A 15000-nucleotide genomic window follows, 5' to 3' on the forward strand; every position below is an offset into this window, starting at 1 on the left:
GCGCGGGTCTGAATTTATGGCGTCTCAATCCATTTTCAACCCTCAGGCCACACAAGAAGATACAGGCACAGAAAGAGGGGAGGAAGTGCAACTTTTCAACGTCCAAGCGTCGGTGTGCGCGAATACAGGAGCAGTGAAATGCGCCAAGAGCGAGAGCGACCATAATACTTTTTCCATATACTCCATGGTCATGAGATAAGCACAAGTTGATTCATGGCAAAATACGGAGTACAGGAGCAGGAGTAGAAGGAAACGTTATCTCGGGACAGCCATCACCTATGATGACAGCCAAGAAGTGCCCCAACAAACGCACACACAGGCCCACAGGCACATACATCCGACCGGAAATGCAATGCAGTGTGACGGTGGCACTGTGGCGAGCGGGCGATTCCTCGTGAACGCGTCTATCGATGATGATGATGATGATGCTGCCGCCGAGACACACCCAGACCACGGCAGGCAGCGTTTGCAAAATTTAATTTATGCTGAACCGGAGTGTGACACTTGAGTGTCTTCGGTGGATAACAGGGGTAGTAGGGGAAGAAAGAAGAAACCCGGCCCCGAAAGCGACACTTACCTCCGCTAGACGGTCGAAGCGAGCGAACAGCTCGTTCAGGATCTTCACCAGATCCTGGGCCGAGTAGGTCGACGAGATGGCAGTGAAGCCCACGATGTCTGCATATAGAATGCTGCAAATAAGAAGGGAAGCGAGAGAATGTGTTTGTTTGTGAACGAGCAGATTGGATTGGACGGGTTGACGGGAAGAAGATCGTCCTGGTGGCAGCGTCGTCAGGCGGATACTGTTGCCCGCGAAATCATTTACCGCGTCCGATTCGAAGTCAAAGATGGTTACCCGAAATGTCACGTTAATTGGTTGCCATGGAGGCGATCCGGAGTGAATGCCAACTGAGATGAGATGGTGGTGATATGTGCAGTGGGCTACCGCAGTGCCTCTAAATATAGCTACGGCAACGGCAGCTACAATCGGAGTTCCATAGCGCGACCGACACAGTCCACGTGTCGCCATTTAACAAATTCGTCCTCGGGTGTTGTTTATCCGGAATCGGAATCGGAACACCGAAACTATCTATCTATAATCAGTTCACCACGGATGGACAACAGTTGCCATGCCATGCACGAGACACACCACACAAGTCAGCCCCACCGGCTATCCTCAGAGCGGTCTTCGGCCAACGCTTCGAATGACCGAATGTTTTGCGTGAAGATTTAGCAAATAAATAAACCAAAGCTGTGGCAAAACGTTTCTCGTACCACCCCCCCACCCCCCCATTCTTCCTTTTTGCATTATGATAAGCAAACAAGCTCGCCATTCCTCCCATACAGGACCAGGTGCCGGCAGATGTTGGGGCAGACGACCACGAAAAGGACGTGGAACCCCTCATCTCCTCCTCGAATACTTGGGTCCCAGGGATGAATGTTATTTCTATATTTTTCCGGGCAACTGAGAGGTGTTGCCGGCCACATCGGTTACATCGGACTTTGTCGTCCGGCACGAAGTGGAGCCGGGAATAGCTGGGCAACGAATGAGTATGCGTGTGTGTGTGTGTGTGTGGGACACAATTTCTGTAACTTACAGTCACTGTACGGTGCTACTTACGAAGCCATCCAATCAATCGAAGATTATACTATTTCCATCTACAACCTAGCTACGGCTCTTATCGGACCCCTGTCAGGGCTCCGGTGGTTCGAGTCGTAAGAAGATTATGCGAACCCAAAAACCTCCCCTCCACGAGAGCTCATAGTTCCGTTAGTTGCGAAGAATGTTTCATAATTAAAAGTGATCTGCGTGCGTAGACCGCCACGAGACTGCTGAATACAGCTCCGCCCCGTGGTTGTGGTGTGTGTGGTTAAGGCACCTTCCCAGCCCCGTCTTTCACCGACGTCCGACAGCGCAGCATCGGAATTTGCGAGCCGAAGTGAAGGAATGGCTTTATAGCTACAATACCCCGACGACAACGCCGAACCAGCACATATGAACTCTGCCTGGAGGCGTTGGAATTAGCCTCCCCACACCGTGCACGAGGATGTGGCTTTTGGCGTGAGTGATGCTTGCTCACACGGGTTCCCGTTCTTCGTCGCAATGTTGTGGCGTATGTGGCAGCAACGATTACTTGCAGTTTCTTGCATAATACGAATTGTACGAGTTCGGGCCCAGGTATTTCGCCTACAAGTTTCCGCCTGTTTCATGGAGTCGCATCTTTGTGTTTTTCATCTTCGAAATGCCATCGCTATGGTAACATCCGTCAAGTCTTAGTAGGGCTGCCCGATGCAGATACCCCGCCCTGGGGCGCTAAGGGAGCCTGTTTTGTTTTCGCAAGCTTGCTCCTCGTTACTAGTGAGCTTCAACAACGCGCACACACACACACCCGAAAAATGACTCCGAGCGTGAGACCACGTGTCTCGGTCGAAAGGATAATTTAATTTTCCGGCAAACCTTGAGCTTCAACCACAGGGCTGCCACCTGCCCCATGTCTGCGTGTTGGCCAGCACGCGCCGTACCAGTGTGCTTGCACATCACAAACACGCCGCAAGCTGACTAGCGTCTAGCGAGTGTTGTTGTGTGTTGTGTCATGTTGGTTGGCACCGAGCACCGAGAAGATGATTTTGAGTGTTCCCAGGCCTACACTGGTGGTGGACGGCCACCACCAACAGGAAAAAAAAAAGGCTGGAAATAAGGAGAACTTCCTGTATGTAGCCCGAACGGCGGTGCGACTCGGCGTACGGCTTCCTCGCGGTGCGCCCGGTTTCGCGAAATACGAGCCCCAGTCAGGCTTTCGTCTCGTCGTAGCACGCGAGTTGCTCTTTGGCAGGGCCACAGCGACGGATGCATGCTCATCCGTTGGAAGGAGGGGCAAGCCGACGCTAGGAGCCGGGGACGAGCAAGCAGCCGCTTGGAAAAGTGTTTCACTTGACAAAAGGTCTTCCCGGGGGTTGGTGGCGCTTGAACCCCCTGATAGAGCCAAACACCATGTCAGTGTATGTGTTCGTGTTCATGTGTCGAGAGTGAGAGGACCCACTGTGGCCCCTCTTCATAACTTATTAAACAAACAAAGGCAAGCCGTTTCCGTAGTTCGGCGCTCGGGCGTTGTCGGTCGCGCTGGAGCCTGCCGGATGCTTCTTACCTTTTCTGCCTCGGACAGATATAAGCGTTTTACAGATCCCGTTTAAAGGAACGGTGAAGGCGACACACACACACACACACACTCGTCTGACATAGCAACGTCCCACCATACCCGGTCGCCCGGTAGCCTCGCCCCTTTCTTTCGATTAAATTGCTTTCCAAAAGCAAGAAGCCACCTTCGGGGGTAGCTCATGTCTGCGCTGTTGTTCAACATTGTCGTCTTCAACATTCTTGGCGGGGTGGTTAAAAGTACGACGGAGCATACGAAACACATTCCGTGCTTAAGTCTCTTCAATTAACTTTTCATCCTCACCTAAAACCCACTAACGGCGGGGTACGATGCATGGAATGATGTTGCTATATTGCAAGCACACCCAAGAATGTAGCGCGATCGCGATTATTGTCTGTTTGAATGATGGAAAACTCTACCATTGATCAGACCACAACATTTTTCATACCATTGGCGGTCGAATAGATTCTTTGGAATCTTTTTATGCATGAAGACAGTTACCAAACCTTGCCAAAAGGATTCTGGTGAAGGCTCGAAAAGATTGATTTATATCCAAGAAATGCTTCCGCCCAATTGTCTCTCGATGGATTTTCAATTCTCATTGCGTTCCGGTCCCGGTAACTGGCGAAAAATCAATTTCAAAGATTAAAACTGAGGTAACTGCTGGCCAATTGACCCACTTTTTGGACCCAGTCTCACCCACTTTTCGATCGATTCGCTCGAAATGAGCTCATCTTCGAAAGAAAGTAAAATTTGAAATTATGATGATCCATCTCCGCTTCGGGAAAGGAATAATTCCCTTTCGTTTCCTGGATGATTGAGAAGTGCTCATTGGCTTTTAGGTTGTTGATTCAAGAGCGAGAATCTCAGCGACAACAACGCAGCAGGCGGCCGGTTACCCTTATCACGCACCACGCTGGGCTCCAGTCAAAACTTGCCTCGAATGTTTATTTACTTATGTTTCATTATTATGATTTGTTCTTGTGTTCACGGCTCGGCCCACTCCGGGGATTTCATCCTCCCGAGCGAACACCAAACAACCACGCGCCACGGTGCCAGCACGCGGTTTGTTTACGCATAGTATTTGCCTGGTTGCGGCCTGGTGGGAGTTGTTACCCATCCCGTAGCCCTCGCAGCTCCTCACCCGCGTTGGTGTTATTTTATTTTTTATCGATCGCGAACCAGAGACCGTACGCGGAACGAAGGAACCGAGCGGAACCAAAGGGCGGAATCAGAGCTTCCTCCCCGGGGGGAAGGAGGCGCGCATACTCGCGCACTGAGGACACACGACTTTCAGGCATCGCACAGAGGTAAACATTACTTTTGGCCATCGTCGTCGTCGTCGTCTGCTGATTGGCCTCCTGAGTCTCCTCCGCTATACCGAACAATATGATCCGCAAAACGTTTTCGCTGGAAAAACATTGGTTGTACGCTTTGGGGATTTGATTTGGCAAATTTTTATGTTTCTCTTTGATCGGAGGAGTACTGGGTGATATCGAACTTACCTGACGTTTTCATGGCGGCTCATGTAGATCTTCTTGAACTGCTCGGAGTTGGTAGAACCGAGATCCTGCCGCATTTTAACCGCAACGTGCTCGGGCAGCACGGATAGCAGCAGTCGCTCCTGTGGCGTGCACGGACGACGCAATGGATGGAAATGCAAATTGTTAAACAAATTAGATTACACACGAGAACGACAGAGTGAGATTGATGAGAGAAGCAATGTATCCTCGGTCCTTTCGGGTGGATCCCACTGTGTTAACTACCGTAGGGGCCACGATCTTCCGCCTTTCAGAAAACAATTCGTCGCGACATGTGCGAACTTCCTCCCATTCAACTGTACTTCCAACCACCCCCCGTATCACCATCGGTTGTTCCGGGTGTAGCAATCCGAGCGAAAACTTCATTTTACGATCCATATCAGTCGGCGACAGCTACTAGATTTAAGGGAGACACTCCTCACCATCACGCATGCCAACGGCCGACTTGCCTACTTTGTCCGTACGAGCATGGAACGCTTCGCGCAAAACGGTAAAGTCGTTAGTCGACTTCGATGTCTTCGCTCACAAACAGAATTTACTGTTTCCACAAGTTCATCGGTTGTGCCGGAACTCTGGCTCAATTCATCTGCGAAAAGGTTGGTCACACATACCCGCACAGACCAGACAAATGTTTAAAGCGAAGGCGCCCAGGTTTTACAGCAGAGATTTTATTGGTCTGCGAGATGACCTTGGGATGAGATGATTGTGAAGGGCACCGTGATGCTACTGCTGCACAACAACACAGCTTTGTCAGATGATACAGCTACGAAGAAGGCGAGCATTACGAGCTTCATTTTAATGGCCTAACGGTGGCTACCCGAGCCAGTGCCGGTGGCTATTAGCGTGGGATGCAGGGATTGCGGTGGGGTAACAAGTTTTCAGAATATTTAACAACCCGCTAATTGAATTGAATTAACATTGCTGGATTGACAGTTTGTCTGGATAGAGCAGGGAAGATAGGAAAGGATGCGATACTAAAGCTCTTTATTAACATTCAACATGCTTCAAATGTGATAAAAAAGCTTGTTTGGTAAATGCTACAACACCTCATTTCGTGAGCATAATCTAACCTCTAATCATATCTCAAATGGTGGCTTATCTTAAACACATTATGTGCATAAACGAGTGAAACAGATTGGAGCGGTTCGTCCCGTTATCGAATTGGCTGGAAATGGCTTTTTGGCGTGTATGTGTGTGTGCGTATGTGGTAAAGCCAAGCTGTTGCATGTGCCTCTCGTGTCACGGAACAGGGCATGCAGAGCGCGGCCGATGTGGCTTCGCATTCGCCAGGAATCTGCTAGGCCACGCAGAAGACGCCAGCACGCCAGCACTCGCCGTAAGCTGCTGGCCGTCAGCCCTTGGTTGATTTATCGCGGTTCGCATGTTGCCAACGGCAATTTGCAGATTCGACCACCGTTCCGGCCTACAACCATCTGCTTCGTTTTCCTTTTTTTCCACTCTTCCACGTAAGGAAGGAAGGATGCAAAATCCCCGAGAGTCCCTAGAGGGTCTCACGAGTAAGGGCAGGGAAAATCAAATGCTAGGAAGCTGACAATCGTAAATCAATCCCCGGCGAATGGTCCGATGGTGGTTAGCTTATGATTGATTTATTTTAAAACCGCATTGCCTCCGGTGTACTGACCTGCTCGGCGGACTGTTCTTCGATCAGCATCTTCACCTCCAGGCCCTGCTTCGCTTCGAGAAAGGCTCGCCGTTGTTTGGCCTCGGCCAGGAAGTAGCACAGCAAGCCGATCAGTGTGGCCGCGATGAGCAGCAGTACGTTGGCCGCTTGCTGTAGAGAGAGAGAGAGAGAGAGAGAGAGAGAGAGAGAGACGAAGGGAGGAAGAGAAATCCGGAAGAACATACAGTCATGTTAGAAACAATCACGAAACGAAGGAATGAGAACACAAAGGACACTGTATCGGAGGCGTGTAACGAGCATACCATGAACTGGGCCGGTCCCCCCCCTCCCCTTCACCGCTCGAGTGAAAAGTTTTCCAACAGCAGCAGCAGCAGCAGCAACTTACCTGCTCCCAAAAATAGTTCTCCTTCTTTGCCAGCCCGATAATTGCGTTGACGTAGGTTGCGAAGGACCCGAGTCCGAGCAGGATGCCGGTGTACTTCAGCAGCACCGGCAGGGTCACGTACACTAAAAAATTAAGCAAAATTGCCCATCCAAGCGAATCACTGAAAAAGGAGAAGATGAACACACACATAAAATATTACTCGCTTGGCACTTGTGGAGGTCAGTTGGTGCTAAAAAAAGAATTGCTGTTTCGTGTTCTGAGGGTAGTAAGGGTTCGTCCGGCGGTCCTTTCTTGTTTCTCCACCAATAATTTGGTTTGGGACCTAGGATGTCACTTCGGTGGGATTCACTTTATTTAATTTTTTATTTAAATGTTGATGAGACAGGGAACAATTGGATGACAGCTTTTGCTGGCCAAACGCCATTCGAAAGCAATCACAATATGTACTTTGCTTAAAGTGTGCCAAGTTTAATGTACCGACAGGCGGCATGATTGATACGATTATAAGTTTCCATTTTATGCTTCATTACCTGCCACTCTGTATAGTTAATCCAGGCCACTCTCGTCTCTCACTAACATTATCCTATCAAATTTGTTGCCGGGCTTGGATGACCGAGATTAGCATGCTAATCCCAGAAGGAAGGCGGCACTCCGGACAATAAAGCATACACGACCGTCTAATTTTGTTGCTTCGCTAGACTGTACTGTATTTGCCGGATAATTAAGTTTAAATTAAGGGAGCTCCATTCGGTAGTGGCATGAATATTCATTTGCATTACACTTTGTTCAAAATATTTGCGCTGGCAGGAAGCATAATGCGCCCGACAGGCCGTGAAACTTTAACGTGAGTGTGTGTATTCGAGTGTTTGGTTGCTTGTTTGGACACACGTACATACACGCAGTGGTAGAAAAATATGCTTGAGCAAACATTGCTCGCACATCGTAGATAGAGACATTCCAGTTGGAAAATTCCGAAAACCTGTCCGAGCAAGCAGCCCGCAGCCCCGGGTGCGCTGGTTAGGTGGATAAAGTTACCAGGCGTTACTGTCAATAAAATTAATGGACTTGCCTGCTCATTCAGAACATCATCCCGTCCACCCACAACCTCCCCATTCCAGGTAACTCTTTACTTGGAAGGTTCGAAAGTGGGTAGCCAGTTCGTTCGTCCTTATCAAAGCCGCTTTATCGTTCGCTCGCCCGCTCGGAGCAACAGGAAAACGGAAAGCATTAGCTATCCGGGTACGGATCGGCCGGATGCCGGATCAGTCGCCACCGTATCGGCTTATGTCAATCGAAAATTGATATTTGCATAAAACCATGGAACCAACCAGGGATGTAGGACCTGGGCACGCAAAGCGACCACTGGCCGAATCGTTTCTTCGGTAGCACACACTGAAAGCTTTTCAATCTAATTAATAGCCACCGGTCGATGGATGGTTGGTTGCAAAGATTAATCTGTGAAAGTTCTGGGAAGAAAGAACACCTTTCAGATACGTTGTGCTGACGTAGACGAGGCCATGATGTCACTCATCAGCAGCACATTGTTCCGGAGGCACAAGACACGGTAATTGGATTGGAAATCGAGAGAAACCAAGCGAACCTCCTATCGATGATGAGCGGAAATGGAAATCATTTCCAATTGGCTTTTAATTCACAACCAAGAGTAACACCCAGAGCATGGCAGACCAAGACTCTGTCTCTGATTTTCTCGATAAAGAGAGCGTCTTTCATGTTGTAGCCCGCAGTGTTGTCATATCAACCATCAACCGCCAACCACAGCATTGCACTAACTGCACGCTATAATGGTGCCAAACAGGGAGATAATGGGGTGGCATCGAGGATGTTATTCTTCTAAGCTACTTATCTATCCCCCGACATCTTTGTCGTTGACCTCGATACTACTGCTGTTGCCGTTGTTGCTTCCGTTCCGGGCTCGTTAGTGGCCGAAGCCAAAGAGTAAATCTGCGCCGAACGATTTCTTGTTAAAGCAGTGCAGTGCACAATGGTAAATCGAGGGAATGTACATTCTTCATTTAGGTTGTTCCAACGCTCGTGACCGACCGTTCATCGTCTTCGTCTCCTTGCACGAGGCTCATAGTCGTTGACGTTGCGCTATCCACGAACAGAAGGAGACGGCAACGGTCAGTGGAATTGCGGTAGGGAACGCCGATGGCACCAGGGACTCAATCGGTACGGCGTAGAACATGAGTGATGAACAGAAAACATCTCCTTCGACAAGACGTCCTCCCTCCGGTTACCAGTTCAGTTCCCATGACCTGTCTCGTGCCATGGGCAGCACCTCCCTCTGGAGGGTTTTGATTGGTTCGGTCGACTGCATTTCCGACAGGACAGGCAAAAAAAAACAGTTCAAACTAGCAAACGATGACAACCATCGGAGTGGCGACGTTGAAGCCGACGATGATGATGACGAAGAGTGTCAGGAGTGTTGAGCTGTGGGGAAGTAAAACCACACAAACGAACGAACGGACATGAACTTACCGCGGTGTTACCGAGCCCTTGAGGAAAAGCTGCAGAAAAAGCTGCTTAATGGCCAGCAGCCACGCCAAATGCGGAGCAATTTCCCAGACGATACCGCGGAAGCGGCCTCGCCCACAGAAGCGCAGCACGATCGCCAGGGCGACATTGATGGTCAGGAACACGCTGGTTACGACTGCGGGGATATGAAGATAAGAAATAGGGAGAATAGGCGATTAGATTACGACCGACCGCGTGCCTTGCTGGTAGTGGCGGTGGTAGTGGTGGTGCACTCGGCTTCTTCAGCTATTAAGTTCTCGTGAGGACCCTGTTTGACCTGTGTTTGTCCATTTGAAATTCGTCGTTCCAGTAGCGAACGTATATTGCCGTTCTGTTCTGAAGTGTTATCGTTGTGCAGAGCTTACACAGTACTATGGTACGGTTCGTGCTTCAACAGAGTATAACTGCCCTATTGTCACTTGAGGACGCCGATGAGTTTCAGGAGTTTTGAGTTACAAAGCCACGCCACAGTTATTTACGCCGCGTCGCTTAACTTATCTTTAATCAAATGCTCCGTTTCCTCACAGAACCATCTCCAACCAAACCCCTACTAAGCAGCACTCACCCTTAACCTGTCTGTCAAAGCAGCGTTGACCACTAAGACTGCATAATAATTGGAAAAGTTTTAAATGATAAGAAAACTTCTTCGAGACGCGGTCAACGAGGCATGAGACTGAGAGACAGCCGACCCATCGACAACTGGACACTCTTCGTTGGTGGTTGTCTTACACAAGTTCATTTGACTGTCCCACTGTGTTGTTCCGCGGGGAGAAACTAGCAAGGGATCGACGGATTAGTGTGGAGATTGAAGGAAGCGAACTTTCTATTTTTGAACCAACAACACTCTCTCGCGCTTCCTCACGGTTCGAATAAAGCTCGGTAAGAAGGGCACGTCCACTCGCCACAAACACACAAACACACATACGCATCAGGCGGTGGTACTTACCTATGCTCTCTACGCTCTGACCCTGCGGTACGGCGATGGCCCAGATGTCAAACAGAATCGAAGCGATCAGATAGCAGACGAGTGCGACCCGCTTCTGCTTGAGCGCGTAGCTCTGGTACAGCTTGTCGAGAACAGCGTCGGGCAGCAGCACACCACCCCCGCTGGCCACCACCTGATTGATTTCCACCGTCGTTGCCACATCCATGTTCGTTCGACAGCTTTTCCTTCCAAATGTCACCTGATGGTTGTCGTTCCGTTCAGTCCGTCCTTACGTCCGATCGGTGTGGGTCAGCTGGCACCTGTTCTGGTACCACTCACACACACACAGACACACAAGCACACCAACTGGGGTCACGAGATTTGTTCTCGTGTTTTAATCCACACGGCACACGACTTCACCAGTGTATGGACTCGGTTGAGATCGGTCCGATGAAAGGAGGTGCACAGCGTACAGCATAGTTTCACTCAAAAGGCCCCCGATGTTCCCCCGGTCCCGTCCAACTACCTGTCCCTCGCTTTGCTAGACTGATCGGCTATTCGACGATCCGACTAAACCATTCACTAGCACTATAGTAGGTACGACAGCAACGACGACATCGATGGTGATGCTGCCGATGATGGTGCTGATGACGATGTGAATGGGTCGAAAAACGGGGACAGTGGGTTCGTAGAGCACTTCTTTCGTGTACCTGCACACACCATACACACCCTTGCCACCTGCACTGCACAATTCAACTACATCATCAGCTACGATGGTCACAAAATGCTCATCTACCACGGTACACCGAGAACAGCACACCAGACCAGCGAGAGAGTAGCTGCTTGTCCCTCCGTCAAACAAGTTCTGTTCCCGGGCACGAACAATGATGTCGCCTTTCGATGAGCTTCGGTACCGCTTTTCGATGTTTGATTAACAGGATCATATGTTTGTTTGTTGAAGATGGTTTTAACTTTCAGTTTTTTTTCCACATTCCACTTTTTTTTTTTGCTCGGTTTCACTTCGATACGGGTTGTTTTTAGCGTGGTTCACTGCGTTGGCTCTATTTCTCTCATTTCTATCACTATTCGAATTAAAAGAGGTATGTTTAGTATTAAACAAAGATTTTTACACCATTTTAACCGTTTTAGTTGTTGCGAATTGTTTAATATTTCACATTTGGTTCCGGTAAAAACTGTACAGGAAAACTACTACTTTATATGATAACATTATCGAAAAAACATCTCACAAAACTCACGGTCGCGGGCGAACTGTTGAGATTCTGATAACTTATCTAGTTTTAATCATAGGAGGCATTACATCGCAAAACAAACCGCTGGATGCTAATATTAGTAAACCGTTGGGGAAAATATTGAAAAATTGCTACCAAAAAGGAAACACTGTTAGTTCTTTTGAAACCGTTTCCAAACAAATTGATATTCTAAATAACCTGGACGAAGGTACGGCTAAACCAATTTATGAATTTATAATAAAACACTCAAGTAAACACAAGGTTTCCGATAAAATCATGACGAAAATCGTGCCACGATCTCTAGAGAAATGATCAGTAATTAGGGCCGCCTCTTAATGCTGTAAAGGAATTCATGGAATACTCTCCACCGCAAAACAACCCACTCATGACATCGCGCTGTCAGCGTGAGAATAAGTAATTTTTTAATTAGCACGGTGCTGACTTGATAAACCGACCAAAAGGCATCCCTCTGTTCCCATGGTCCCGTTCCCCGTCGGTGGAACTTTTCCTATAGCTTTCCGAGAAGAAAAACCAACACGACCATGCTCTCAACTCGCTGGCAAAATTCAGTTTACATGCTGTACCTGCTGTACCACGGGGCTACCTAGTATCCCAATTCTGGTTCTGCTGATTCGGGCTAAAAACTTTTCATCTGTTTTTCGTCCCATTCTCCACGGGCTTTACCCGTCTGCCATCGCTGCTTATCTGTACGCTCGGTCGCATCTAAAATCTAACAAAAGTACGTACGCCATAACCTTCCCAAAGAAACAAGTACAAAATACACGGTATAAAAAGGCGCAAGAGTTGGGCGTTCCGACCTGCCACAACAGAAGCAGTGTCCGTAGCCTTCTAGCTACCTTTTACAAAATGTATTTTTCACGCTCCACTTGCCTATAAAGCAGCGCGCAGCAGCTGTAATAACCCACCCCCTCTCCCACCACAGGGAGCCAGTGTGCCGTGGACTGTATCTCCTCTCGAACTTGCAATGCACGAAATTTTACGGCTTATGGATTCATTATCCCTTTTCTCACGCAGCGATAGACAACGAGCGAGCAAACCAGCGAGCGAGCATGGTGAGGGGAACCAGGGAATTCAGGGGGTTTTACACCGTAGTACAAATAGCATAACATTGCTTTTTATGAGCCCAAGTAGCAAGTGCGCAAGCTGCATACCGGGAGCATCTTATCGCAACGCATCCGGTGAACGTTTTTCGGGGGATTAGTTTACTTCATGGAGTGTGAAAACCGCCAGGCGCCGCCAAATACCCGAGTACCCGAGTACCAGGCGTCTCCATCGGTGGTGGTGCGGCACGCTACAAAATATTATTGCCTCACTCGACTGCTAAACATTGCCGCGCAGCATGAAAACCAAACGGTCATACGCCCCGGATACCACCCCTCAATGCACCTAACGACCCAGGCTCTAAGGTCCATGCCATGCTGTAAGTGTTTTGTTTTAAACAAACCTTGCACACACACACACACACACACACACACACACACACACACATCATATGCTATCCACCCACTCCCCGCTGTAGATGGAGGTCGCATCCTCACTCGGTCGAATCCATTATTCAATCGATGTGATGGTTAATCTACGGCGGCCGAGTGGGTCATGTTTCATCTATTTATAATCACACTAACGTCCGATCTTATCATGCAATGCACTCCCTCCCCGGTAGAGGCAGTGAGGAATTGTTAATAGCTTCCGCTGTTCTTGCCAGAACTGCCAGGCCCGGGCTTCGGACTGCTTCCGACTGGGAGTTCACTCACAGAAACAGTACCACAGGCCGTAACATTTCAATTATGGGCTTTTCGACATAAAATTTATGATGCTCGGTGTTGCTTGCGGTGCTGCTGAGAGTACCTGCACCTGCTGGCGATCGAGAGCAGCATGGTGTTGTGCTTCTTTCGAATATTCAATTAGCCTAATGTGCCAACCGTGTGAGTGTTTTGCAGGACCGAAAGTGTGGTAAACGGGCTGTGCCCCTCGTAGGCAGCATAAATCAATAGCGAGCCCTGCGTACCAACATATGGAAGTGGCCACACCAGACCACACTCAGGCGCAGCTGAAGACGGACCAGTGGACCAGCTTTACATGGAAAACCAATTGCTGCTGAAAGCACATACAGTGGCAGCAACGGCAGAGTGAGAGAGAGAGAGAGAGAGAGAGAGAGAGAGAGAGAGAGAGAGAGAGTAGGGGGGTCCGAAAAAACCGAAGCCAAAAATACAAATCGTTGAAAAGGTCAACACTGTCAACGTGGAGCTGCGAGGTCTCCGTACCGAGAATTCATCACACTCGTTCTCGTGCTGCCGGTGCTAGCTGCCAGAAATGTTCGCTTGGCACGAATAGTATGTTAAAATCGTGTATAACCCACTTCACTTTGGCTCCCCGGTCCAGCTTCTGCCCAGCCCTGTGTCCTCACAGTCCTGTGTTCGAGGCTCACGTACGTGCCACCGGAGTGCAAAGTATTCAATCGCTGTCCACAAAGCTCTGTGGCAACCCCTTTTTACTTGGGTAAGATTTTTGCAAACCGGTCTCTCCACTCCTACCATGCCTGCCGGACAGCCAGTCACACAGCCTGGATTAACAGAAAGCTTTCGGGGAGGTGTATTGAAGGTGTGCATGCTAAAGGGGCCGGACAGGCCGGCCATTACTTGTACAGCATCGAGACCGAAAAGGATCAACCAATCTCCTCACTAATGACGGTCGCTCGACATACGGACAGAAGGTCAGTGGGCTTGTTTTGGTTTCTGTTTAAAAATAACAGTCGGAATCTGGAGTATTTTGGGGATGAATGCGGAATTAAACCAGGGCGCCGGGTCCAAGCTTTGGCCGGATCCTTCTCGGCGGCAAAACGGAACAACATGATCTGGTGTCGCAAAAACATGCCCAGGTGATAAATCCTAAGGTGTGAAAAGATTAACACCGAAGACCGATGTACCGCCTGGAGGCATGTTTCCGCCGAGCTGGGGGTTTCAGTTGATTGAAATGGATTATTCCGAACCGAAGCCCAACGTAGCGATTAATTACCATCCACGAGGCTAAATGTAGCAGCCGTTTCCGTATTGGTAATTCATCATTTTCTCGACGAATCTGCAAACACCGGAAATGTGAAAGGAAAAGCATCCAGGAAGTATCGGCCAAGCAGCTCAGCTTTTTCTTTCCCCTTTTCCTTGTTAACGTCGCAGTTGAATGGACTGGTTGAACTGAATACAAGCTTCGGTCACGCTTGGCCGCCACGCTTATCAGCCTGTTTATCCGTAACAAAAGTTTTCCTATTGGCCTTTGGTTGCCGTTTTTCTTCGCTCGTCTGCTCGCAATGGATGGGTCAGCCCGTTTGGTTGGTCGAAGCTTCTCTTGGCCGTTGGTCAATTTATTGCTAACAAGATAACAAATAGCAATCGTTCGACGGTCAGCCCTCTCTCCCTGTCTATCCGACACATGTTTCACAAGACAAACAGCCGATGGGTGCTTTGATTTCTTGCTTCGATGTAGCAATTGTTGGCCCAAAATAGAAAGGAAAAGGATTTGAATGAAGGAACTTCAATCAATCGTCCAATGTGT

General features: G+C 49.0%; 2 protein-coding genes across 2 annotated transcripts in view; one reads left to right on the plus strand and one right to left on the minus strand.

The window, feature by feature from the left end:
* Nucleotides 1-10671, minus strand: part of LOC125951336 (adenylate cyclase type 3) — a 20542-nt gene extending 9871 nt beyond the window's left edge. Inside the window, exons 1-6 of the mRNA XM_049680119.1 lie at nucleotides 10202-10671; nucleotides 9220-9391; nucleotides 6721-6880; nucleotides 6336-6485; nucleotides 4658-4776; nucleotides 578-689 (exon numbers count right to left, since the gene is read on the minus strand). Coding sequence (XP_049536076.1) covers nucleotides 578-689; nucleotides 4658-4776; nucleotides 6336-6485; nucleotides 6721-6880; nucleotides 9220-9391; nucleotides 10202-10406 — 918 coding nt within the window. The 5' untranslated portion in view covers nucleotides 10407-10671. The remainder of the gene's footprint in view (nucleotides 1-577; nucleotides 690-4657; nucleotides 4777-6335; nucleotides 6486-6720; nucleotides 6881-9219; nucleotides 9392-10201) is intronic.
* Nucleotides 1-15000, plus strand: part of LOC125951362 (uncharacterized) — an 89676-nt gene that overhangs the window by 24199 nt on the left and 50477 nt on the right. The window lies entirely within an intron of this gene.

Source organism: Anopheles darlingi, chromosome 2 (assembly GCF_943734745.1).
Source record: "Anopheles darlingi chromosome 2, idAnoDarlMG_H_01, whole genome shotgun sequence".
In the NCBI taxonomy this organism is placed as follows: Eukaryota; Metazoa; Arthropoda; class Insecta; order Diptera; family Culicidae; genus Anopheles; species Anopheles darlingi.